This window comes from Ambystoma mexicanum, chromosome 4p (genome assembly GCF_040938575.1).
Source record: "Ambystoma mexicanum isolate Mex_15411 chromosome 4p, UKY_AmexF1_1, whole genome shotgun sequence".
In the NCBI taxonomy this organism is placed as follows: Eukaryota; Metazoa; Chordata; class Amphibia; order Caudata; family Ambystomatidae; genus Ambystoma; species Ambystoma mexicanum.
In genome coordinates this window covers 115,860,825-115,887,324 of record NC_090927.1, presented here as the reverse complement: position 1 = coordinate 115,887,324, position 26,500 = coordinate 115,860,825, and the positions used below count along the sequence as shown (strand labels likewise).

At 46.7% G+C, this 26,500-nt stretch overlaps 1 protein-coding gene across 2 annotated transcripts in view; it reads left to right on the top strand.

The window, feature by feature from the left end:
• Positions 1–26,500, top strand: part of LOC138453051 (sterile alpha motif domain-containing protein 12-like) — a 250,784-nt gene that overhangs the window by 191,291 nt on the left and 32,993 nt on the right. The window contains exon 5 of one of the 2 annotated variants that reach the window (XM_069605509.1): positions 6,829–7,807. The exons of the other annotated variant lie outside the window; for it this stretch is intronic. Coding sequence (XP_069461610.1) covers positions 6,829–6,833 — 5 coding nt within the window. The 3' untranslated portion in view covers positions 6,834–7,807. Of the gene's footprint in view, positions 1–6,828; positions 7,808–26,500 lie in introns of those variants that run through there. 2 annotated transcript variants of the gene reach the window in all.

Here is a 26,500-nt window from a genome sequence, read left to right as displayed (position 1 = left end):
ATACCGCAGAGTGCCTTTGCACTTATTGAAAGTATCTTCAAACACTGTATTCTTAAGAGTCATCTCCATTGAATTTACATTTAATCATACTTTAAATAAAAAAGACCTGTTAGCCCCACTCCCAATGCCTCTGGCCCATTCCTTAGAAATATGCATACGTTAAGAATCAGTGTATGCAGATTTATCTTATGAATGTTAATTAGGGGTTGCCTGAAAACCTGGCATGGATCCTGCCCTCGAGGCCTGGAATTGGACAACCCTGACTACACATACATACACACACACCCAGCACAGCATGCATGTAAACACCAACTCGTACATGCAGGCCTCCAGTGGAAGTGTCAACAAAAATAAGAAATCTGATGCTTTCAAATGCTGCTCACAAGCTGTCAGGGAATAATTAAATCACCCTAAGAACTGGCTGGTACCAATATTCTCTTTCCTCACTCGCAATAGCTTCTCCTTGGCCTGCATCCCTGATGCCCTCCTAGACATCGGTCTCTGCCTGACCCTGCCTGACGCTAATAAACTCATAAAATCTGCCCATGGGCCTCATGATCGAAAACCAAATACTCATTCCATGCCGATCAATGCCACAGCCTGTGGGACCGCACCCGCTAACTAGGAGTCCATTTTGACGCTGGCTTGTGTCTCTACTCGTCATCTAGATCGCCACCGCAGCCTGCGGCAAACCAAATGGAAGCTGCCTGCAAGCTCTCGATTCGCCCACTTCCCTCCTACCAAGCCCTTGACAAAGGCCCGCCTTCAGGCTTTACGCTGCCTAAAACACGCCTCCACAGACAGCAGCAGGTAGCATGGCCTTGAATGCAAAACACATCCAGTTCCTGACCCTTGTCTCCAAATATATGCAAGGCCTTGTTCCGCTAGCTTACAGGAAAAATCCCCTCTAGACCATTTGCCCCCTCCCCCATTCAGCTTTCATGCCCTTCCACCAGAGGGTCGCCCACAAGACCCAGTGAGCTGCACGGGCAGATTAAGCAGGGGCACCCTGCACCAATATAGGGAGGCATGCATCTGAGGCAGAGGGGTGCTTGCCCCACCCAAACATACACAAGGGCTGCCACTATATGGAGCAAGGGGATTTACACCGGGGCCCTTGAACCCAGACAAATATAATGGACAAAATGAGGGTGCAGCCAGTTTAAGGAGGGGCTAGCTGGCCCACAATACTATGTAAAAGCGGTGCAAATGGCTAAGGCAGGGGCAACCTAAGGCAGGGGCAACCTAAGGCAGGGGCAACCTGCTCTAGCACATCCAGGGAGTCCCTCAACTCATCATATTGGGCAATAGGTTCATCAGGACAGGCATTGAGCTCATAGGTGCAAACATGTGGCCCACGTACCCCTAGGGGCCACAACAGCAACCGGTTATTCACATGGGACATGTCTGTCCTATGTCCGTGGGACCTTCTGTGAAGTGCAATTGACTGGAACTCTCTCTCCCTCTGCCATGCCCCAATGCTGCATGCTCCTGACAAAAGGATGAAGGGGGGCCTACCACGAGCTCTTTGTTTATAAATGTGTCATCGCCATCGCGATAGTGAGGTTCCGGCACCCTAAGACCTCTGCGGTGGTGACTGGCGCAGTAGAAAACCTTTCTACCATAACATCTGTCAAGGCAGTTTTTATACAACCCTCAGTTGAGGGAGCTACAACCACTGAGCTAATGAGGGGATAACACACCTGACAAGACAGGGAAGCCAAAGCTCTCTTAGAAGTAAATAACATGGGCAGAGCAACTAGGCTCTCCTCTCAGTCACAGGGGTAACAGGCTAGGGCAAAGGTGCAATTAGTCCACACACATATACAGTGACAATACAGCACATTGGTATATTGAAAAATATATACCTGAATTAAGTTTCACATATAGAACTCCATCAGTTCAAATAGGTACTTCACACATAATATAGCGTTAACCCCCCTGTTTCCAGGGCTGGGATGGGGGTAGTGACCTGGCAGCCGTTTCCTCGGGCCTATAAAGAGGGCACCGGGCCGTTACCCCCAGTTTCAGCCTTTGGAACAGGGTTTTAACGCTATCAGCACCCTGGATTACCAAAGCAGTAACTGGGGTGCGAAAAAGAAAAGTATTTTCATGTCTTAAAATGAATTCAAAATGGCCGCCGTGGTTATAGAAGACGGGGCAGCGTATGGAGCCGCTCTTCTGTGACCATGGCGGCCGGAAAAAGTGAAGCTGCTGCAGTGGTGCCGCCACAATCAGGTAAGTGGGGATGGGGAGAGGGTTTGGGATTTATTTTTCAAAAATCAAAAATAAGGGAAGATGGCAGCCGGTGGCGGGGCAGGCAGCATGTGGGTTCCGTGCAACGTGGGCTGAGATTACAGGTTTCAGCCTGCAATCCGTGGAACTTGATTGGCTGTGTACCCCCCCCCCACCCAAGCCGGCAGCAAATATACAGTATTAAAAAATACACGGTTTACTATAAAACAGTAAATGTCTAAAAGGACCCTCCTCACTAAACCAGATAAGCCCCCGGCATAAATTAACATGGGTGTGGAACACGGGAACCACACAACCCGAGGAAAAGCGATACAATCCCCTCATGGGCCTCTGGGATTAAGCACAGTGTGCTAAAGACACAGCCCGCCTGGGAATGACTTTAGGGATTAGCATGGCCATGGGCAGCCAATAGGTGGCAAATAACTTAACATCTACAAGCTGTGTGTCCCTCCTTATATGCCATTTCTCCCTATCTGGACTCTAATGATAGCCCAAACTAAAAAAACGATTGCAGTGCATTCCTGGGGGGAGTGTCCACCCTCTGCCCCAACCCCCCTTTGTAAGATATGCACCTACACATGGGGGGTGAAGAGAACCAGGAGGAATTAGGGCGACAAGGGGGAATGCAGAGAAACAGTGGGTGAAAAGAACACGGGTGAGAGAAGGACCATTGCCGAGAGGAAATCGAGCTGCAAAGAGAGGGTGGGCGGTGCAAAGGAAGACGCACACCGGAAGTAGATGGAAGAGTTTAGGGAAAGAGAATGGGATGAGAGGAGGACTAGGGGAGAGAGAGAGGTAGCGCCCATGGGGAGTTGCGCTTTCTGCATCGCTGAGCACTTGATTGCCCCCACACCAGTCTAGGAAATGGGACCAAACAAGACAGAGGGAGGGAGCCGGAGCTCTGCTGAGCCCCAAGGCCCAGGAAACTCCCAGATACGCCCTCGAGCGGGGTCCTGAAGCCCGCACTTCAAGAGAGTGAATGCAGAAACAGCCGAAGCCTCACATGCTGCTTCGCAGCTGTCCAAATTGGCGTATATCTATCTTGCAATTAGCAGATTTGATTTTTGCTCGGGCGAGTACTGTGACAGATGAAAACAGCAGCGTCCAACTTCCATTACGTTGATGTCAAAGTGCAATCCCTCCAGAAATGCCAGCAGCCTGCCCACCTTCCAGTCCCAAGGGAACTGTTGCGAGACTACGCTGTGCCGCGTCTCACGAGGTCCCTGCAGTATGCACCAAAGTCATGTCTATCCTGTGGGTCTGCAACCATTGGCTCTCTCCAGATGTTGTGGACTACACCACTCACTGACCCTAGCCAGTGGAGGCAATGGTGAGGGATCATGGGGCTCGTAGTCCAAAAGCACTGGAGAGCCACAGGTCCGCGCCTTTGCGCAACATACCATGAATTTACCGGACCCATCGTCTGAGCCTGTCTTTTATACCAGAAAAGAAAAATTGAACACTGTGGTATACCGTCTATTAAACATAATAGAATATATGTGTACAGTGCACAAGCTTGTAAAGTGTCACAGACTCCTTCGTTAAACTGCAAATAGTAATATTAACATAGCAGCTTTGCAAAGAAGCCTGGTAAATTTCAGCGTCTGATATCTGAGACGACTATTATCTCAACTTTGGAGATGGTCCTATGAGAAACGGAGAGCTGGCGCCTGTGCTCCTCCGAGCCGTCCTCCGATCCACCGCGCGGGCCAGAAAGCCATGGGACGCCGAGCCCACTCCGAGCCGGAAGAGGGCCTATCACTGGCGCTAATTATCCCAAGTCAGTTACCGCCTCCTGTGCTCAGCACATCCTTTTGTTAATTACTCTAATGGCTGAACATACTCCATCTAATCAATCTTGGCGGCCCGCTCTTTTCCCAAGGAGAGAGTGATGCGCAGCCGTAGGAAAGGAGGTCAGACCGCCCCCTTTGCCGCTAACTCACTTTTGCTGCCATGTCCTCTTGGGTGTGCTCCTGATCGCTGTCCTTGATCCATCATCATGGTAGGAGTGTGGGAGGCAACAGCTCAAGCTTGACAATGTGATCTCAGGGAGACCCAGTTGGAAAAATGCGGGGACCTTATTTGCATAATGTGTTCTTCCCACAATGCATCTCTCAGTCTCTGCAACCAAATCTGAACCAGGTAGAGGTTGGGTAATGACATCTATTTTAGGGATATTTGGTGGCCAATTGCAGGAAACTAAATAGACGGCCAATCATTAAGGCACAATTCCACCCACATAGGATGCAATTTGTAAGCGATAATTAATCTCAGTCGCTGCTCCAAAATCCATACAATCGGAATGGAGGCAAAATAGCCCTGACACATGCGTATCGTTCTCTCTGCTCCATGTGGCTTGCTCTCACCCAACCAGATAACCACACCTGTAGACAGTGGCGGAAATGGAAAACATGTAAAGGGGTTCCCACAAGGGCTGCGGTGGGTATGGAGATTGGAGGAGGGGGCAGAGTTCCGAGGAGGCGTAGTTCAGATGCAGCAGAGCTGGCAGTTGAACTGCGCTCAAAGAATATGTTCAAAATAATAGTTCCAAACTCCACACTGTACATCAATTCCACTTTAAAGCACTTCCAGGGCAGCGGTGCACCCAGTATATGTTATCATTGACAATTTAAAATCGCTTTGGGGTCCCATCACCAGAAAAATAACCTCAGAGATGATATTTTCCAATAACTACACTGACAAAGTATAAAAGGTGCTCACCTTTTAAACCCAGCAATCTACAGTGCAATAATGTTTATACTTAGTAGATTGTCAGTCAATATGAGCTAACTTTTTGTCTGCACGAGTTAACCCAATATTGTGACTGTCCAATATTTGTAAGCACCCACATGCATCCTTGTGTCTTGGAAAGCAACACATGGCCACAATCAGAGAAAAATAACCGCTCCAGTCTCCAGGACTACAAACTCTCTTGCCACATCGCGGTCAAATATTCAGGACCCACTTGCCCTCTCATCATCTCCCCTCTTCACCCCTCTGTTTGGCTTTCAACAATACTCTGCTTTATAAAGAGAGCCCGGAAAGTACACAAACAATACTAAGGTACCCTCACAAATATATAAATCCTTACAGAAATATGGTAGGCAAAACGTGTACAGTTGTGACATTATTCCCCCCATCTTGAGTGTGAGACTACAAATACCAGAATCCAATTCTGCAAAAAATGGCCTTTGGAGCTTGAAAATGTACTGCTAAGACTTACAAAAAAAGTAACGTGTGAAAGGTTACCTGTATATGTTTCAGTGTTTGAAATACAGGGTTCATATATGATGACACTATTACATTATACCAAAAATAAACACTTTTTGGTGTGTTAAATATGAACATCTGAATATAATGTTGTTCGTGTATCCACTGTTTTGTGTGATATAATTGAATTGGCCTGGAGGAAGGCATGGATTTAGCAGCTAACTGGTGCTTTCTGTGTGCTTTCAGGATGAAAATGGTCATTTGCATTTCTTAACAGAAAACCATTACGAACGTCTTGTCCAAAACAGTTCCCTAAATGAGCCATCATTTATACATCACTCCAACTTGAAAAGCTCTGCTAGAAGAAATTAAGTGCTAATCTGTAATTAAGGTGCCTACACCCCCCTGAAGGGCTGCTGGGAGGTGGTATTTTTCTCTAGACATCTGAAAATAATGTAGTTTAAAAGCTGGTGGCCCTGTGGTGTAACCTGCTCTGCGTGCTAGAGCGCACAGAGCAGATTAGATCAGCGAACCCCCAGCTTTGCCGAGGGACAGACGCCTCGCTCTGTGTGCTAACGAGGAAGTCCCTGTCCCTCGGCGAAGCTGGGGGCTCAGTAAAGCCTTGTTGGGGCTGAGGCAGGCCGGGTGCGCGATCCGGGGAGACATCTGACGCCGGATCTGGGACCCGGCAAGAGCCGGCCCATTGACCCGCGCTGCCTGCAGACCAGATGCATATTGTGAGTACATTTCCATGTTGGAATGCAGGCTCAGAAGCCATGCTAGGTACCGGATATTCCTCCTGGAAGCCTCATCTATTACAGTAGAGTGGAGCTTTATAAGGATTCAGATTTACAGCAGTTTTGTCCAACTCCAGGCCCGAGGGCTGGATCCATGCCAGGTTTTCAGGATACCCCTCATTAAAATTAATAAGATAAATCTGCATGCAATGATTCTAAATCTATGCACATTTTTCCTCTTGAATATTAACAAAGGATATGCAGAAATTCCGTCCCTCGAGGCTCGGAGTTGGACAACCCCGATTTACAGGCCCATCTCCTCTGTTCTCCCACCTATCAGGGTATGCAAGGATCTGCACCGGAGTGTGAGTCGGTAAACAAGCAGAGCAGCCAAAGTGCCCTATACGTATATTGCCTCATTTCAGCCCTAGGAACTGGCCATGAAGCATGAGCCTGTCAAGAAAGCTCCTAATGCCATGTAAGAGGGAATATGTTTGAGAGCAGGAGTGACTATGCCTCGCTATCAGCTTTTATTTTTGCAATATAGAGGGTCAGTGCTAGGCAGGCATGCGCCACGCCGCAGGGTCAATAACACCAGAACTGTTTTCTTTCTCTCCGTTTGCAGCGTGACATGGGGACCACCTGCAGTCTGGTTCCAATATAACTGAGGACCGGAGGCAGGAGATATCAGAACACAAGGAGAGGACGTGTCTACTTCCCAGTGGGCACCCAGACAGGCTCTCTCGCCAGCAAGGTGGCCATTAAGGCTAGCGGTGTACCCACAGAACTTCTCAAGCACTACTGGAGAGAAAAAGAATTGGCGCTAAGAGAATAGGCTGGATAAGATTCTTCACGTTCTCTACGTCACTTCCTGCTGTAACTTCCTGCCTATCAATTCCTGTCCATGACTGGCCATGAAGCATGAGCCTGTCAAGAAAGCTCCTAATGCACATGAGGTTGAAAGTGGACCATTACCTGGAAACAGAACAGCAGCCCCTCCCTCACTGCTGTGCACAGCTGATTTAGCTGATCATTAAGAGGAACTCTGGTGGCATTGCTGGACTGAGAAGATCAATAGGACAACTCTGGCAGGTGCCGCTGCCTTAAAGATGTCTTCTCTGTTTTCCTTTCAGCGACGTTGTATTAATGAATATGCACTTCGTGACCCAGTATCAAGGACCTGGAGTATAGTTGTGTTTTTCTGAATTTTGATAAGAAACCTGGACTTTGCAGAAAGCCATTCCTAAAGCATGTTCTGCATTATATCTGAGCGCATTTCTTTCCTGTACATCTGAAGTATCCCTTCTTTTGGAACATACAATCATTGAAAACATTTCCATGTGCTGCGTTCATGCGTGTCCAGGTGGACTCGACACAGCCGGCATCAGTGCACTGGCTATGAAGCATTGTGAGCAAGTGTGTGGCTGCAAAGTCTTCAGTTCTTTATTGGTAATTCTGTGTGTGTAGACCATTGAAACATGTTTATATTCACAGGTTCAAATAAGTTAAAAAATCGAAGATTTACCGAAAAAACAATCTCAACTTTGTAAAGTTGTTGTAAGTGAAATGCTTTGCCAATAAAGAATTTGCATTCATTTATTCAATCTTTTTTTAAATGAGCTCTTTTGGTTTACAGAAATGAAAACCTTTAGTTGTTACATTTCAATTCACATGAAATTTTCTGTAACCGAGTAAACAAGCAAATCATGATCACATACTTTCCTTAAAATTTGAACAATTGAACTAAAGTTAAGTTGATCCTGCAGCAACAATTGTCCTCCTAACCCACATGCTCAGCGCCCAGAAGTTCCATGATTTCACTATGGAATGTCCTGATATCGTCAGGATGTGTTTTCAATTGTTGCTGGTGGTGTCAGATCTTCAATTTCTTTTTAAAATGGCCAGTAGGAACTTTACCAGTGCTAAATTGATGTACATTTCTTCCCCTTGCAAAAGATCCTCCACCAGCTCTCTACTTCTCTTGTGTGATACTCTTTTCAAATTTCACCCAGAAATAGTTGTCTTTCCTTTCTCAGTTCTGGGCATACTAGAGTCAAATGCTTCTTTTGCATTTGTCTGTTGGCACAATCTACAGATCTTAGATTCCATTTTTTTTTTTTATACAGTATTTTATTGTTATTAACATAATACAGTGGTCATAATAACAAAGCAACAAGCAAACAAAAACAACTCCAGACTGTCATAGTCGTTCACAATCAGAAAAGGTACCCAGAACATCAACAGTTGAGCGATCATCTCATCACATTCAATAATGTATAGTATGGTACAAGCCCAAAACAAAACACCCAGTGCACATTCCCCCGCCTGTACATGGGACACTCAGGCCACACCTTCCTCCCACCTGTCCCATATTTTCGACGCTTTGTTGGGACAGCCTCGTGCCGAGTAAATCCTACGCTCCATCATAGCGCATATGTCCATATCCAATTTCCATTGTTCCAGCGTTGGGGGGTCAGGGGAACCCCATTTCTGCGCTATATTGCGCTTAATCAGCCCCATCGCCGTGTGTAGGAGCAATCTTTCCCACTTATTAGCTTCTATCTCATCGGGCACGCCCAGAAGCAAAGCCCTTGGGTCCAGTGGTATGGTGCGAGTCAGAACTCGGGAGAGTTCCCTACAGCATGCGTTCCAAAAAGTTTGTATCTGGGGACACAGCCACAAAATGTGAATAAAGGTCCCCTCCCCATCCCCACACCGCAAACAGTTTGGGTTAGAAGCCCGTTTCCAGCCATATAGACGTGTCCTAGGGTAATAGACCCGGTGTAGTATTTTCAACTGCACTAGTCGAAGCCTAGAGGAAATGGCGATTTCCCGGGGATGCATAAGGACTTGTATCCAATCCTCAGGATCTATCACCCCCACATCTACTTCCCACTTTGCCTTTAGTTCATTCAGTTCGGGGGTAGCAAAGGAGGATATAGCATTGTAAAGGATGGAAGTGCATTTGGTAGGGATATGCGCCGGAAGGATGTTACGCTCTATGGGGGTATAGTCCGGTAACTGTGTATCTGCTGTCAGGTAGGGTCTCAGAGCATGGGCGAGGCGAATGTAATGGTAATGTTCCGTATTCGGAATCTGGAATCGCAATTGTAGGTCATCAAATGAGGCCAAACACTCCTGTGTAAGCATATCCCCAATCCTGGCAATCCCCGCGTTCACCCACCTAGGCCACGGTTCCAACTTCTGGGTCTCAGCTAGGTTGTTGTTCCGCCAGAGGGGTTGTGCTCTAGTAGCTTTATTTTCCCACCCAATGAATCGGTGTGCCTGTCTCCACACTGTGATCATATGCGTAGTGGTTGTGGGCGGAGAGGTTCTCGAGAGGGGCTGATAGAGGAGAAGCAGCGGGTCAGTGTTGCGCATAGTGGCTATCTCAGCCCGTATATGGGGCAGGTCTCGGTCCCCGTGGAGAAGGTCATTAACCACCACCAGTTGTGATGCCCAGTAATACGTTTGAAGGCGGGGAACTCCTATTCCTCCCTCCCAAATAGATCTTTGGAGTGTAGTTAACGCAATTCGTGACTGGCCTCCCCCCCATATGAGGTCTCTGAGAAGTGTCTCCACTTGGTGGAACTCCGAGTCGGGGACTTTAAGTGGGGCATTTTGAAGGACATAGAGGAATCTAGGGAGGGTCATCATTTTAAAAAGTGCCGCTCTTCCCATAAGTGTCAGGGGGAGGAGTTTCCAGTGCCGGACATCAATAATAAAGCGGTCTGTGATTGGTCGGAGATTGTTCCTTATATAGCTTGTTAAATCCCCGGATATCCATATTCCCAGGTAACGAAACCCCTCTCGTTCCACCCGGTACGGGCAGTCCTGGGGGATTGCCTGTTCCCCCCCCTTCACCGGAAAGAGGACTGATTTCCCCCAGTTGATTCTGAGTCCGCTGAGTTCCCCAAAGCGGACTAACATTTGCGTTACAATGGCAGAGGATGTTAGTGGGTCACCCAGGTACACAAGGAGGTCGTCCGCATACAGGGATGTACGATCCTCGTGTCCCTCCGGCCATCTGAATCCTCTCCAGGCGGTGTTTTGGCGAAGCCAAAGAGCTAATGGCTCGATAGCAAGAGCGAACAAAAGAGGGGACAATGGGCATCCCTGTCGCGTACCACGGCCCAGGGGGAAGGACCCAGAAGACCAGCCATTCACTCTCATTTCCGCCTTGATGTTAGTATAAAGTAGCTGCACCCAGCCTAAATAGGCCTCTCCGAACCCCATGCGGCGCATTATTTCCCAAAGGTAGTCCCATCGAATGGAGTCGAACGCCTTTTCAAAATCGATTGCCAACAAGGCCAAGGGTTCGTTTATAATCGGGGATCTCTCCAATGCTAAATGGAGGCGGCGCAGATTCATCCGGGTCGATTTGCCAGGCATAAAACCACATTGATCCGGATGGATCAAGGAGGATGTGACTAACTGCAACCGATTCGCTAATAGCTTAGCAAGGACCTTAGCTTCCCCGTTAATCAGCGATATAGGTCTATAAGAAGCACAATCATGTGGAGGTTTGCCAGGCTTGGGAATGACCACAATAGTGGCCTTGCAAAGATCTGGTGGGAGGGTACCCTGTTCCCGGGCAGCAAGAAACATCCTATGTAGAGGAGCGGCCATTTTGTCTACTCCTAGCTTCTGCCAAGTTTCAACTGGGAATCCGTTCGGGCCCGGTGCCTTTCCCGACTGGAGCTGAGACAGTGCCTCTGCAATCTCAGCCTCTGATAAAGCAGAGTCCAGCTGGTCCCTCTGTTGCCCCGAGAGGGTCGGCAGCGTCACCTCTTCTAGGAGGCAGGGGTTTAGCGGTGAGGTCGGAGCCCGATACAAATCTGCGTAAAACTCTGTGAAGGCCTCGGCAATCCCAGAGTCCGAATGTTGGGTGTCGCCCTGTGCCGTGACAATTTCCCGGACATAGCACTGCCCCTCGTCTCTCCTCTGCAACCAAGCAAGCAGTTTACCCGACTTATCCCCAAGTTCATACACCCTCGCCCTAGCCTGCCAATGGGCCTGCTTGGCGTCATCCATCGTTCTGTTACGGAGGCACTCCTGGGCGCGCTGGAGGGATCGGTGGGTCTCGGGCGTAGGATCGGATATATGCTCAATCTCCCTGTTTCTCACTTCCTCCTCGGCCTTTAATATTTCCCGGAACCGGGTGTTTCTTTTATGTGTCGTCCAAGAAAGGATTTCACCCCTTAGCACTGTTTTATAGGCCTCCCATAATATCACGGGGCTGTCCACCGACTTCTCGTTAATTTCGAAATATTCACCAGAAACTTCCTCCAGGCGATCTATCAGTTCCGGGGACCCCAGATAATAATTGTTAAGTCTCCACGTTCTAGGGGGAAGGGGACCCTGCATACGCAATTCAACTAAGAGGGGGGAGTGGTCCGAAATGCCCCGGGGGAGTAAATCTGCGGACATTGCCCTATGGAGGTCGGTAGGTGGCAAGAAGAAGTAGTCCAGTCTGGACATGGAGCCGTGAGCGCCGGAATGGAAGGAGTACTCCCTATCAGTCGGGTGTAACTCTCTCCATACATCTCGGAGCCCAAGGGCCGATGCAAAATTGGCCAATCTAGTCGAGGTGTCAGGGTTGCGATTTCGGAGATGGGAACGGTCAAAGTTATCATTCATGGTATCATTAAAATCACCCCCCAGAATGAACGTATCAGGATGGTGTTTCCCTATAAGGGTAGTAAGATCGTCCAGTAATTCCTGTCCCAACCCGGGTGGGGAATAAATTGCGGCAATGGCCATCGTCTGACCCCAGATGGTCCCCATGACGAACACGTATCGACCCCTTGGGTCGCGCTCAACCAATTGCTGAGTAAATGGAATGCGCTTGTGTATCAGGATGAGGGTGCCCCTGGAGCCCATTGTGTACCCCGCCTGAAGGGCAAGGTGGTAATTAGTCCTCTGAAAAAAGGTACAGTGTGATCCGGCCAGGTGGGTTTCTGTCAAAAGGGCCACATCAGGGGAGTGTCTATTTAGAAATTGCCTAACCAGGCGCCGTTTAATCCCGGACCCCATCCCATTCACGTTCCAGGTGAGGAACTTCAGGGATTTGGTGTGTCGCATGGGTGTCTCGTGAGTCTGTGCACAGGATATCTATCACACATGATGGGGGTCTGTACAATTGTAGCAATCAGTGAGAGATGGTGGAGTGGTAACTTCGACCAAAGACAGTGGTTCGTGTCCCTTATAAACATATGACAGTCTTGAAGTAACAAACAAACTTTCAAACATTCCCAACTTACCCCCACCCTATACTCCACCCCAACACGAAGTACCTGTCGCCCAAACATAGCTGGACCTTCAACTTAAGGTAGCAGCTCAAAAACCCAGACCCTAGAGCCGGGTCTAGATGAACAAGAAAGAGGGGGGGGGGGGAAAGGAGAAGGAAAGAAGGAAGTTCGGCTAGGGGGGGGGGTTTCAGAGGCTCCTCCAGAGTCCCCTCCCATGCGCCAATGTCAACATCTTCCATGGTGGACTACTCATGCGTCCGGCTTAAGAGTACAAAGAAAGAATACTTCAGAGCGCTATTACTAGGCCAGAGGGGCGACAGTCCGGTCAATGTTCTCGCTGATCTGCATCGGGGTCCAGGACCCCCTGTTCATTCCTCTCCGGGTTTCCCCTCGGGGAGGCGTGCCTGGGCCTCGGTCTTCCTCTCGGTCTCCTCGGTCTCGCAGTCCAATCACCTTCTATATGGGCCTCCGCCCATTTCCATGCCTCTTGCGGGTCGCTGAAATGAACCGTGGTTCCACCATGATATATCTTCAATTGGGCCGGGAAGAGCAGGCCATATTTCACATTTAGTTGGGCCAGCTGTCTCTTGAGTGGCTCAAACGATTGTCGTGCCCGCTGCACTTCTCGGGTGTAGTCCGGGAAAAAGGCGATTCGGGAGCCGTTATGGGTAATCGAGCCTTGTGCCCGCGACAGTTGCAGGAGGGCATCCCTATCTCGGTAGTTGAGTAAGCGGGCGATGATAGTACGTGGCGGGGCACCCGGGGGTGGTCTACCCGCCGGCATTCTGTGAGCCCTCTCCACTGAGAAGAACTTTGAAAAGGATGTGGCCTCGAAGATGTCTACAAGCCACTGCTCCAAGAACAGCTCCATACACTGTCCCTCCTCCCCTTCTGGCAGACCCAGGATACGGACATTATTGCGACGGGATCGCCCCTCTCCATCCTCCACTCTTGATTCAAGGGTCTTAAGGCGGTTTAAGGCCTGGGACAGTTGGCGGTTAATCCCGCCTATGTTGTCTTCCACTTCAGAAATACGGTGTTCCGCCTCTCCCGTTCTGGAGGTTAGCTTCTGTAGATCGTGGCGTAGGAAGGAGACGTCTGCCGCCATGCTATCTATTTTGGTCTCCATGGAGGATCGGGAATTAGCAATGGCCGCCATTACATCATGGAGAGAAAGAGGGCCCTCCCCATTAGGGGAGTTCGGTCGCGTTGCTGGGGCCGCCGGGGCCGGGGTGGTGGCGACGGCAAATTGGTCCATGCTGCTCTGTGTGGAGGGTTTCTTCTGCCTTTCTTTCCCCATAGTTCCGGGGAGGCGTGGGGCGTCCGGCACGGTAGGTCGAACAGTGCTAATTACGCCCTTCTGGATCTACTCCGGTGTACCGTGTCGCAGCCCCGCAACAGGCCAGGTGAAAGGCCTCGGGGTCCTCCAAGCACTTTCCAACACGCAGGTTCCACGAATCCACCGTCTGTATGGAGCAGGGGGGGGGAGAGTTAATCCCACCTACCTTCTAGCACCGTCGGGCCAGGCCGCTGCCGTCCTCCACCACTCGGGGCTTGGTCGAGACAGCCCAAGAGCAGGAGCCGTTTGTCCGGCCGACCTCCGGTTGTAAGAAAAGTCAGTGTCCACTGCGTGTGCCGTACCACACCAGGCCGCTTCAAGCCCCAATCAGATAGGAGGTGGTCTGCCCTCAAGCTCCGGCGGCCATCTTGGTTTCGCAGTTCGGGGCCCCCGGCCTTCGGTAAATTGCAGATTATGGCCCTCTAAACGGGCAGACGACAGCCCGGATTTCAGCCGGTCGTAGCCCACAGCTTCACGGGCACAATCGTGGCGTTGATGTCGCTCGATGTCCCCAGGAATCAGGATAAAAGTACAGGATTGTGTCGGCGCTTACGGGAGCTCACTCGGCTCACGTCCGCATCGCTTGCGCGCTAGCCACGCCCCCCCCGATCTTAGATTCCATTTGATCTCTTTTCCTGTAGTTTGTGTCCCTTGAAGGCAAAATGTTGAGTCGAAACGGCATGTAAGGCGACTGCAGAAACCAACCAGGAAATAGTCTCAGGTACTTTGGAAGCCTGTTTAGTTTATGCGTGCCATACCAAAAGTTTTCGTACCCTTGATACTTATATATCTCTTCCTGAGTTTCTATCCAGTCTTTTGTAAACAGTTTTTTCTTTATTTTATCAAGGTTCTTTATTCGTCTCTCTTCTGATTCGTTCAAATCCTCTAAAATTGCTTTGCGGATTGTTTGCCATTCTGTCGGTATCGGTTCGGCATGGTCTTCTATTGCCTTTTTTAGAATTCTGAATCCGCCTCTAGATGTTTCTGCAAAGCATTTTCGATGGAAGGCGATAACTTTCCATTCCGTTATTGCTTTCAGGGAAGTTAAAGCCAACTCTTTCCTGATGATTTGAATTGGGAGGGATTTAGGCAATTGGAGCATGGACCAAAGGCATGTCTTTGTAATTGTTAATTTATATAGCGCCTGTACACAGGAAAGTGCTTCAAAGCGCTGTCTTAAGTAAGAAAGCAAGAACATCCGGGATCATAAAGCACCATATGGTACGGCCTCTTTTTATTTGAAATTCATTCGGTGCCAGCCAGCCTGGTTGTATTCAGCCAAGGATAGCTGCGTGCTGTCTAATATGAGATTCAAGTAGTGTTGTTTGTGGCTGGTGAATATTTTTAGTGGAGGGTATAAACAACTCACAAATTAATAAAATAATAATGAGCACAAAATAATGTTGGTGGGGTCCCCTGAGAAAATGTTTCTCCTCAGAGAACCTTTGTAAATAAGGCATTGAAGTTGCGTATTTTAGAGCCCAGGTCTTCTGAACAATGCAGCAAAAAGCCATACAATGTACAATATGCTCTGTAGGTAACTCATCAGAAAACAAAATATGCAAGGTTATCAACAATAATCAGGAGCATTTTACACATTTCCTTGATACCTGCGTCCACATTATATTTAAGCATTATTATTGTAAATTACTTTTGTGATGCTGTGATCACAATATATGCCATCATTTCAACAGTAAATCACTTTCATGATGCTGCCCTGGAAATATATGCCCGCTCCGTCATTGTATATCATGATTATGATGCTGAGTCAACAATACATGCCAGCATTTAATCTGTAAATGGCTTTGATATCATGTCAGTATTGCAAGTGCACTGTAAATAATTTTCATGAAACCTTCGATATATCAATTTACTGCCATTGTAAATCATATTTGTTATGTTGCACCAATATATGGTAGCATTACCACTCTATATCACTTTCATGATCCTGCACCCACAAAATATCACAGCATTCACACTCTAAATTACTTTTTGATGTTGCATCCGCAGTATATGCCATTATTGGCAAAGCACTTTCCTGAACTTTCTCTTACAATATGTGCCAGCATTGCCGCTTTAAATCACTTTGATCTCCCTCACACACTATTCTTGCATTATCACAGGCCTTGCACCGCTGCTAAGCACACATGCGCATGCACAGTCACACTCACACACTCATTCAAACACACAGGGTGACAGGTTATCAGTGTTGGTTGCCTAACACCCTGTTGATCAGCTCTCAATCTGGTGCACATTTATTTTCCCTTTTTTCTCCCAAACTCAACAAAGGAAAGCGTCAACCCAGCAGAGGGAAAGAAGGGATGGCAACAGGCATAGAGGAAGGGCCCAAGGGTTGAGACCTCCTCCTTAGGCTTTCGTGGATCCGCCAATGGGTTCAAATGTTCTGGAGCGCTCAGAAGGTCTTTCAAGAGTCTTGCAGCTAGTTTATGGGATCTCCTACTGAACGATATTTGTCTAACGGACAACCTCATAACTCATTGGTTGAAATGGAAGACGTTTCACTTCTAAAGCTACCACTTTGCCTGCCTCCTCTATGCTATCCTTACAAGTTGTGATAAAAACCCAAAAGTCACACCGGTGCATTCTAAAGGGAGAGGTCTACCCTGCATCTGCAAAGCAATGTAACCAGTGGCTACAACTTGATTATCCACGTACTTTGAGTTCCGCATCATAGTAAACGACTTCCGATGAGGATCCCGAATGAGTCTAAATCTACACGGTTCGGCAAGCCGCCCATAAGTCATTGCTCCGTTCCTGTGAGAATGGCACAACATGCGGCCACATTCTACTTGAACTCTTTGTCAAATTCTTCCCATTTCTGCCCTCATCCTCTGCTGGATAACACAAGGATCAGTTCTGTCAGTGATACTATTTAAGGTTCAGTGGTGGCCATGCCAACTGCGCGGCAGATGGAGGCCAGCTTCTTGATGTGTTGCTTTTTACTTGTGTTACACAGTGGTGGAGATAGAGTACTTCAGGTTCATCTTTTGGTGTGCCATGTATGAAGCAGCAACTTTGAGTACTCACCCTCATGTCAATTGGCTGTTTTGAAGATAGCAGAGGAAACCAAGAGGTAGGAGGCCAGCAGCCGGCTTTTATGAATAGAATAATGTGCACACAGCCGTACCTCTGAATTTCTAAATTACACAGTCATGTCATGGCCACTGAACAATCACACTGGTCCTCGCCCATTAATTTGTTCTTCTCCTTCATTCATTCAAAGAACTTTGTGAAAAATCATTATTCAACTGCAATAAAATGGACTTTTGCCAGGTAAGCATTGTTGCCACGTCTGCACTGTCTGATCAGACTTGCCCACCCTGCCCACAGCTATCTCCCCAGGCATTTACAATTCTTCTAGTGCCCACCTGTCCAAGTGGTGGACCTTTGCAAGTTATGTTATGTTATATTAGATTTTGTTCATAGATCGCACAGTCGCCACCAAAAGCATCATGGCGCTAGTTACTGCAGGGCGGTGAGAAGCTAGAAGAGATAGGTTTTCAGATGATGATGAAACATCAAGTGCTCCTTAATCGCATGTGATGAGAAAGGGATGGAGTTCCACAGGCGCACAGCTGCGACTGAAAAAGAGTGGCCACCATTGCGAGAGGCCATAAAACAGGGTACAGAGATCAGACATGTATCCGCGGAGCGGAACGCCAGTGCCAGGTCGTAGGGATGGAATTTTGCCTGTAGCTATTCCGCTCCACAACCGAAGAAAGCACGGTGGACCAAGCAGTGTGATTTAAATTGCACGCTTTTGGAGGACGGAACACTGGAGATATGTGAGCATGTCTGGGCATGGATGAGGCCACACGCGCTGCAGAGTTTTGCAACACCTGCAGCTGCTGCAAAAGGTAGGCAGGCCGTGCCAAAAGTAACGTGTTGCCGTTGTCCATTGTTGATAAAATGAGGGACGATATAACTGGAGCACAAAATTGAGGGGGGAAGGTAGCACCTAAATTTGCACAATATCTTCAACTGAAAGTATCCTTTCTGACAGATGGCACTGATCTGGTGGTCCGCTGACAAGGATGATGACATTTTTACACCAAGGTCCTTTACAGATGAAACAGGAATAGGATAGTAGCCAAGGCTGGATGGGGAGAAGGCCGACGACCAGAAAGCAGTGGCTGACGGAGGACCTGTTGAGTTTAAGCCAGTTCCCAGAAATTAATTTCCCCACAGCTTCAAGACACCCCTGAAAACTGGTTGCAGTGACCTGAGCAGACAGATCTAAATGGATCAAGATTTGGGTGTTGTCCGCATAAAGTGAAGCCATGAGCCTGATAAGCGTTTGGATGTAGGCAATAACCAGAACAGGGGAAAGGGCAGAACCCTGAGGTACACCACAGGAAAGCAAGGTGAAAGATGAGCGGAAAGGAGGGAGTGAGAGAGATTGAGTCCAATCAGAAAGAAACAACGAAAACCAGGTGAGAACCAAAACCATACCAGAAAGGCCCGCGCTGGCGAGGGGTACAAGTAGGACTGTGTGGTCCATGGTGTTGAACGTGGCAGAGTGTTCAAGGAGCAACACGGCTCCAACTCTGCCTTGATCATGCAAAAGGGCGAGATCGTCGACCACAGAGACCAACACACTTTTTGTGCCCTGATCAGGGCGAAAGCCAGATTGAGATGCATGGAAAAAGAAAGACTTTTCAACAAAAGACCTTAACAATGGACCAACTAGGGTTTCGAGAAGTTTCATTTAGAAAGGAAGAAGACAGATGGGACAATAGTTAGCAGGGGTAGCAGGCTCGAGCGAAGTTCTTCTTTAAAGAGGGACCACCAAAGAGTGTTTAAGAGAGGCCAGGATCTGCCCTGAGGATAAGGAGGCATTAACGTTGCCTGTAATCAAAGTACAAATGCAAGGCAAGATGTCTTTCACTATAGATAGAGGAATAGGATCAACTGGGGACGTGGATTTCAGCTTAACGACGGCCGATGCAACTTCGGCAGTAGTGAAGACAGGAAACACTGACCATAGTCAAGTGGGGGGTGGTTGTTAATGGCAACATTGGGAGCTGGGAGATTAGGGCCTGAGGAACTCATGATTTCTAACATTTTTGGGATATTTTCCACAAAGTAAAATGAGAGAGAAGAAAATAGAATCTGAGAAGGCAAAACAGATTTGGAAAGATAAGATAGGGAGCGAACCACTTTGAACAGTTCCATGGGCTGGTTGATAGAATTCCTGACCCGTTTGGAAAAATAGGAACATTTTGCAGTGAATATAGCTTTGTGGTAAGTTGATAGCACGGAGCACTAAATGGATTTTTCTGCCACATCATATTTCCTGCGCCACTTACGCTCTGCTTGTCTACCTGAGAGGTGGAGCACACAAAGTTGGTCTGAATAACAAGGCTGCGAAATGCAGGCTTTAGGCTAGAGTAGCAACATCTATAAGCGGGCTATCCAAACAAGAGGCCTCTGCAGAGTGTGATATAGCATCCAGAGGAACAGAACGCCAGTCGCAATGAGGTCCAAAAGAAGGCCTTGTTGTGACCCGCAAGGAAGGAAGGAAGGCTCCAAGAGTACAGGATAAGGAAGTGGCCTGACCATACAATAGGAAGGGCAGGAAAAAACATTATGTCAGTAACGCAAGAGAAACCCAGACCAAGTGTATTCCCCAGGCGGTGGGTAGGACCAGATACAAACTGTTGGAGAGCGAGTTCTGCCATAGACTGGACACACCTCTGGATTTTAGAATCTAGGGGATCATTACATTTTAGGTTAAAGCCGCCTGCAATTAAAAGGTGGGGATGACGAAGTTGCACATCGGAAAGGTAAGGGGTGAAGGTAAACCCAATGCGCCCCTTAGCTTTCTCTTCCATGTGCCGTGGTGCTGTTTAGGGGGCACCAGTGTAAGGTTGCCAACGCAGCACAACCAGACAGCTTTGATAATTAGTGGTATCAAATAGCGCACTGCTACCTTACGATATTGAAGTTGCAAATCGGCAGCAGGCTCCAAAAGGTTGTCACAGACTATGGGATGTAAGCCCGGGAGGGCGATAAACCAACAACAAATGTATTGCTTCGATGGAAGAGAGAGTAAAACGAGCCAAAAGGGCCTCCATGCGCGCACTATGATCCCAAGGTAGTATCATTCCGGAGAAAAGAGAGTTAAAAATAATAGCCACCCTAGCCCCCCGAGTGTGGGCGGAGTACGTTCAAGCGTTAAAATATTACATTTATCAGGGAGGAGCTGGGCTAAGGCAGGAGCCCGTGCATTACGAAACCAAGTTTCTTCGACGCACATACAATCGGGTAAATCATTCATCACACTGTCATGGCAGTGAGCAGTGTGAGCCATGAGTGAGTGGGCATTCGGGAGCAGGCACCTTAGTGTCTCCGCCCAGAAGGATGGACTGACAAGGTTTGACAGCAATGGAAATCAATTTGGAAATGTATTGAGAGGGGGAGTCAGCTCTACGATCTGTTTCCGCAATAGATAAGGCGCAGGGTTGTAGAATACACAAAAAATCTGGGGGGGGGGGACAGGGGACACCGTTGGGATTTGGCTACAGACACAACATAACCCAATCCAAACCGCCAGAGGGCCGAGTGACAATCCTTAAAGCGGTAGTAGGTGAAAGGATCGAAAAAAAAGGATCGAATGCCCTTTTTTTTCGAAACCAAAAGGACCGAAAAAAAGGGTCGATTTTTTTTTTTTTAATTGGGGGGTTCTCCCCCAAACCCCCGTTTTCCTTTTAAGATTTTTTTTATGCACACCAAACTAAAAAAAATATAAATAAATAAATAAAAAAACATTCAACCCTTTTTTTTCAGTCCTTTTGGTGTCGAACAAAAGGCATTTGATGCTTTTGTTTTAGATCCTTTGACTGGACACCCCTTAAAGCCCTTTAAATATGTGTTCTTTGTTCTTATATTTATTTTAAAAAAGAAAAAAAATAATGACCGTTTTAAAAATACAATCACACTTCCAATAAGTTGCAGATAATCAACAGCACAATTCTTAAAGCTCATTATAAACACATTTTCAGCAAAACAGTGTTAGAAATAAAGTATTTGTGGACTATTAAAACTAACCTTCAAACATTTGAGATCCTACAGCAGGGATTTTAACCAAACAAAGTACTATTCATGTTTTCAAAGCTCTCAAAAATGTAATTGTTGTAAAGAGGATTCGATGTTTTGTAATTTTTTGCATCTTTGCATCTTTAGATTCCAAAGCATATTATTTTGCCATTGCTTGTATTTCTACCAGATTCATGATGTCTTTATGTCTATTGCAGAGTAATATGACTCAGTCTTTTCTGAGATGCACTTGAACGCTGTCAGGTTTTCAGCCGTCGCAAAACACTAAGGCTTCTCGCAGCCGGACAGGACGAAACTGGAACAGTTAAGAGGACGGGTAGTAGCTTCCACCTGTGCAAAGAAAGCTCTTTGTCTGGGAAGATTCCTTAGAAAAATATCTACCAGTTTTGGGACTGAAGAATACGTGTGGATGCTTGATAAGGTTGTCAGTTGTGTAGGGAGGAGAACATATTTGATTTCTAGATATTTAACAATCATTTTAGAGCTTCTCCCTGATTGGTGGAAGAGTGGAATGGAAGAGTTCCCAAGGGGGGACTAAGGGAGAGTGAAAGAAGGGAGTAGTGGACAGTAGGATAGTTGCTAACAAATTAGTGTGAGAGTGGTGGAAAAAAGAGACAATCAGGAAGGTGGAGCATTTAAGAGGCAGAGTGCGGTATAGATTATGTAAAAAAAAGGTTTATAGATCCAATTATTCATTTGGCTATTACCATGCCTGTTGCAGCATTTTAGACTCCACTTAGAACAAGCACTGACAAAGCAAATAGTGTTGGCCTGACGTAAACGCATTTCATTTGTATTGGTGTTAATCCCAGGGTACCCCTGCTAATTACCAGCTATTTCCATCATAGGCACAGAAAGTACTACAATTTGTCAGGTATGGGCATGATATGCCAAGTAACACAATCAAACAGCCAAGTAATTACAATTTGAAAGGTTTATGATCAAAATCCAAGGTACTCATACCATCAGCGGGCATTGCCTTCGAAACATCAGGATCTCGCTCAACTACCATCCAATGCACAGGTACTCAATCGATTATCAAAATTAGCATAGTAGAGTCAGTGTCCACGATGTCCAGTTAGGAGGCAAAGAGGCTCCTGGCTATATTATGCCCGTTTAGCATAGCAGTGCAAGATTCGGTTTCACTCAATTAGGATGCTAATGCAAGGTTGCATTATATCTACTTAGCACAAAAAGGCTAGATACCAATATGCCAAGTTATCATATGCAATGGCAGCTTCAAATATACCCAACTAGCACAGTGATGTCACATTACGTTATTTGTAGTTTTCACAGTACAACAAGATAGCATTATCAACACCAGCACAGTAAGCCCAGACTTCAGTATGCTTGGATAGCACTGCACTTACATATTCTCTAGGGGGCTGTATGTGTGTGGTGATGTTGGATGTATGTGTGTGGTGCTGGGGGCAGCGGGAGTGTGTAGTGCAGTGCTCGGGCACTGTATGCACCGTGGGGTGAAGTGTGTGCATTACTATGCTGCCTGCAGTGTGAAGTTCTGTTTTGGAATGCTGTGTGTGCGCAGTGTGATGGTGTGTATGCGCATGGTTGGTTGGGGGCCTACAGTGCAGTTAGGTGGTGTGTATGCACAGTGCTGCATTGGGTGTATACTCAGTTCTGTTTGGTGTGGGTGTGCAGTGGTGTGTATGTGCAGTGCTGCATGGGGTATGTACGCAGTGATGGGCAGTGCTGCCTATGCAGTTCTGGCATGTTTATTGCCAAAGCGTACTTGTGCATATACTGTGCCTGCTTCATACTTTACAATTAAAGGAGTTTCTTAATTTTGACCACATCTCAGAATGCATGGCCTTTAAATGTACCAATTAATAGAAAAGAAATGCATTCAGGTGCTGTTTTCACCCTTTTTTAAAGAAGTTCAGCTTTGCCAACTTTCAGCCAGAATTAAAAACAAGCACTGAAAATGACAACAATTTGGGCTTTTGTGTAGGCATGGGAAAGGCAGTTTCCAGCCACTGCTGTAGTGGTATTAACTGGCCATTGATGGTAGCAGGTGCACAATTGTGTGATAACAAATGTCAAATACAGAAGGCAGAATTGTTGGCTTTGCTAATGCTTGTTTTTCATAGGACTTCAATGAAGGACATGCATAGTGCTTATAAATGGAGTGGCAGAAGGCAGACTTGGTTAAGACATTTTTATTACAGCAGTGGCATGTTTACAGCTTCAATTTTAACAATTGGCTGGCACTTTGAGGGCAACGTTTTTATGGTAAGTCTTCATTAAAGAAAGCTCAAAGAGTTCCCCTGAGGAAGTCGTTTCAGATGGGGATGGGCTGGAACTGGGTGGAAATGGCCGTAGAGATTAGAGTGGCCATAGGCAGTCAATGAATGGAGAATTGACCTACAAACATTGTGTCGCTCCTAATATGCAATTTCTCCCTATCTGTAGTCTAATGCAATAGTTTCGGCTTGTAGGTGGCACAAAGGCATGGGTGGGTCATTAGTAAAATTCAGTGTATAAGATTCTCAAAAACATTTTTGGTGCAAGTGAAATGTGCTACCGCATCTCCTCACTGGAGCCAAAAAAAAAAAAGGAGAAGCCCAATTCACAAGGGTCATCTGAATGACTGCAACCTAGATGCACTCATTCAAATTGCCTTTTCCCCCCTTTGCGCATTTGTGCAAATAATAGGGAGTTTCAGGACATTTAAATGCCTTGAAATGAGGGTCATCCCCCTGTGCCTTTGGAACAACGAGCAGGTAGGAGGCGCAAGTCATGACAGGGTCCTTTCTCACTCTGTCATAATTTCTTATTTTAAGTGTGGCAGCTCCTGGAACTCCTCAACAAAGGCGCAGAGGATGTAGACAAACACCAAGAAACAACCAACCCCACCAAACTGGTACACACACAACCCACACACCTCACCTCCACTGGACCACCAGGAAAAGCATCCAACAATGAGTTATCCAAAGCACATATGCTACACTGCAGCCTGCTCAACATACAATCGGAATTGTACTTTTTTACTGACAATAAATGTCCGCAAGGACCAAAAGTTCTAAAAATGCTACCACTAAAGGTTCCAACACCAAAAGTTCGAACCTTTGGTGGTAGCATTGCAGGCAAGTTAAAAAATAAAAGACTGTGGGGGCTGCAAGGGTGTCCCCCGCAACACCCTGCTCACTATACTTCACAGTATAGTGAGCGGGGGTTGCGGAGGAAACCCCTGCAGCCCCCGTAGTATGTGCGTGTGTTCGCATGAGAAAGGGGCGAACATTTGTTAGTTCGCACCTTTCGCATGCGAACGTTCCGACCGCGGCAAAATCAGCCGCGGTCAGATCACTTAGATCCATACAATCTATGGCAAAACACTGATTGGAAATGCGACCTCTTTAATGAATGCAGCATTGACGCCCTCTTCGTCACCGAAACATAACTATCGGACAACTATAAAGTATTTGGTCATGAAGCCATACCCTGCAATTATAGACTAATACAATCCAACAGAGAAAGCAGATGAGGAGGAGGAATTGCCGGGGCACTAAAACACCAAATGAGCTCGACATATTTACCTTCAACAGACATAGAAAACTGCAAATCACTCCTAGTCAACCGCAAACTCTGCGAACAATCCAACCTACCCTTCCTTCTTATCTAGAGACTCCCCACCTACAACCCTAACTTTGCCCCACAATTCACTGATGCCATAGCCAGCCTAGCTGTAAATCATGACAACATCATCATTTGAGAGATTTCTACATTTGGTTTGAAAGAGAAAACTGAACTACAACGAACTCCGTCAGCGCACTCCTGGCAATTCTCCATATCAAACAAATAGTGAATGGACACCCACAGAGCTGGACACACCCTCTCCACTACTGCCCCACTGGTACCAATCATCAGAACGGACCATATTATGAACCCATTCACAGTTATAACACCAACCCATATTATACCCACAAACATAAAGCAACAGATGACAAACAAAAGAAACTGGAAAAGGCTTGATCTAGAAACTCTAACCCAACTAATAGGAACCACCAAACCTGATTCCTCTCAACTACATGAAACAACACCAGACACTGTTAAAAAGAACCTTCACATCTGGATCACAGATAGATTAGACCTATTGGCACCTTTAAAAACTTTCAAACCCACACCAAAAAAAAGTAATGGCTACGCGGTTCAGAGAATACATTTTAAAACTCAAGAAAATACCCCATAAACTAGAAAAGACATGAAAAACTACAAGCAACTGGACAAAAATAACTACCAAATACAAATGTATCCATACAGATCGGCAGTGTTCAAAGCCAAGAAAGCACATTACTCCACAAGAATCCAATCGGCAACAAACCTGCTCAACCATGTGGAATCCAGCAGACTACTTGACCAATCCCAGGTTGGTTTCAGACCTATGAGAGGAACTGAATCAGCACTCCTCTCCATATGGGACAATCTAAAGATGAATACCGACAACACCCAATCTGCCCTCATTCTTCTGGTCATATAGGCTGCCTTTCATACAATTAAAAACACATTATTATTCAAAAGACTGTAAGAAGCTGGCATTCAAAACACAGCACTTCAATTCCTCAAATCATTCCTCACCAACAGAACCGAAAGAACATACCACTCTCCGTTCACATCAAACACAAAAAACGTCACTTGTGGCATACGACAAAGATCAAGCCTCTCTCCACTTTTTGCCAGTATCTACATGCTTCCCCCCCAACAGACTCATGGACTGACATACACAGACAACAACCAACTCATTTTCAAGATGACTACCAACAACGACCCTGACAATGCCATCCCCACACAACAACAACCTAACATAGACATCTCTCACCTGTCTCTCATGTATGGGAACTCAACCTGGTATGTCAACCGTGCCAAAAAACCTGGGAATACTCATGGACAGTGGTCTCACCCTGGAACCACAGGTCAAAGCAATAGCAAACAAATAATTCTACCGTCTTCGACTAATAAGAGGGATCCTCCCTTACACCTTCTTCCCACATTGTTCCTCATTATCGTCTCATTGGTATTATCAAGAATAGACACTGCAAATAGCCTCTACCAAGGAATTCCGGAACACCTCACCAAAAACCGACGGCACATCCAAAGCACAGCAGCAAGACTACTCCTGAGACTAAATAGAAGATATCACCTCAGCCCTGAGAATTCTAAATTGGCTACCAGTCAAGAAACAAATCAACTTCAAATCCCTCTGCATTGCCAATAGATTACTACACAGACAAGGAGCCAAATTCCCCCAAGCAAAAATCACCCAATACCAACCCAGCAAATCCTTACGTTATACTACCAACCTCCAAATAGAAACAAGACACTATGAGAAAAATAAACTCAGAGAAACTGCGTTCTCCATTCTCTTAGTCAAACTATGGAACTCGATCCCGAAGGAAATGAAGATGACAGAAGACCACCTAATCTTCTGGAAACGGCTTAAAACTTGGTTATTCAATGTGCCAGGATAAAAACAGATCAACAACAACTATACAATGATCACCCTCATGGGCAGGCCATTTCAACCCCACACAATGTCCAAACCATGGGCAGGCTCCTACATCCCCATACAATGCCAAAACCACATCCACAAAGGCATTGAAACTCTAGCCCTG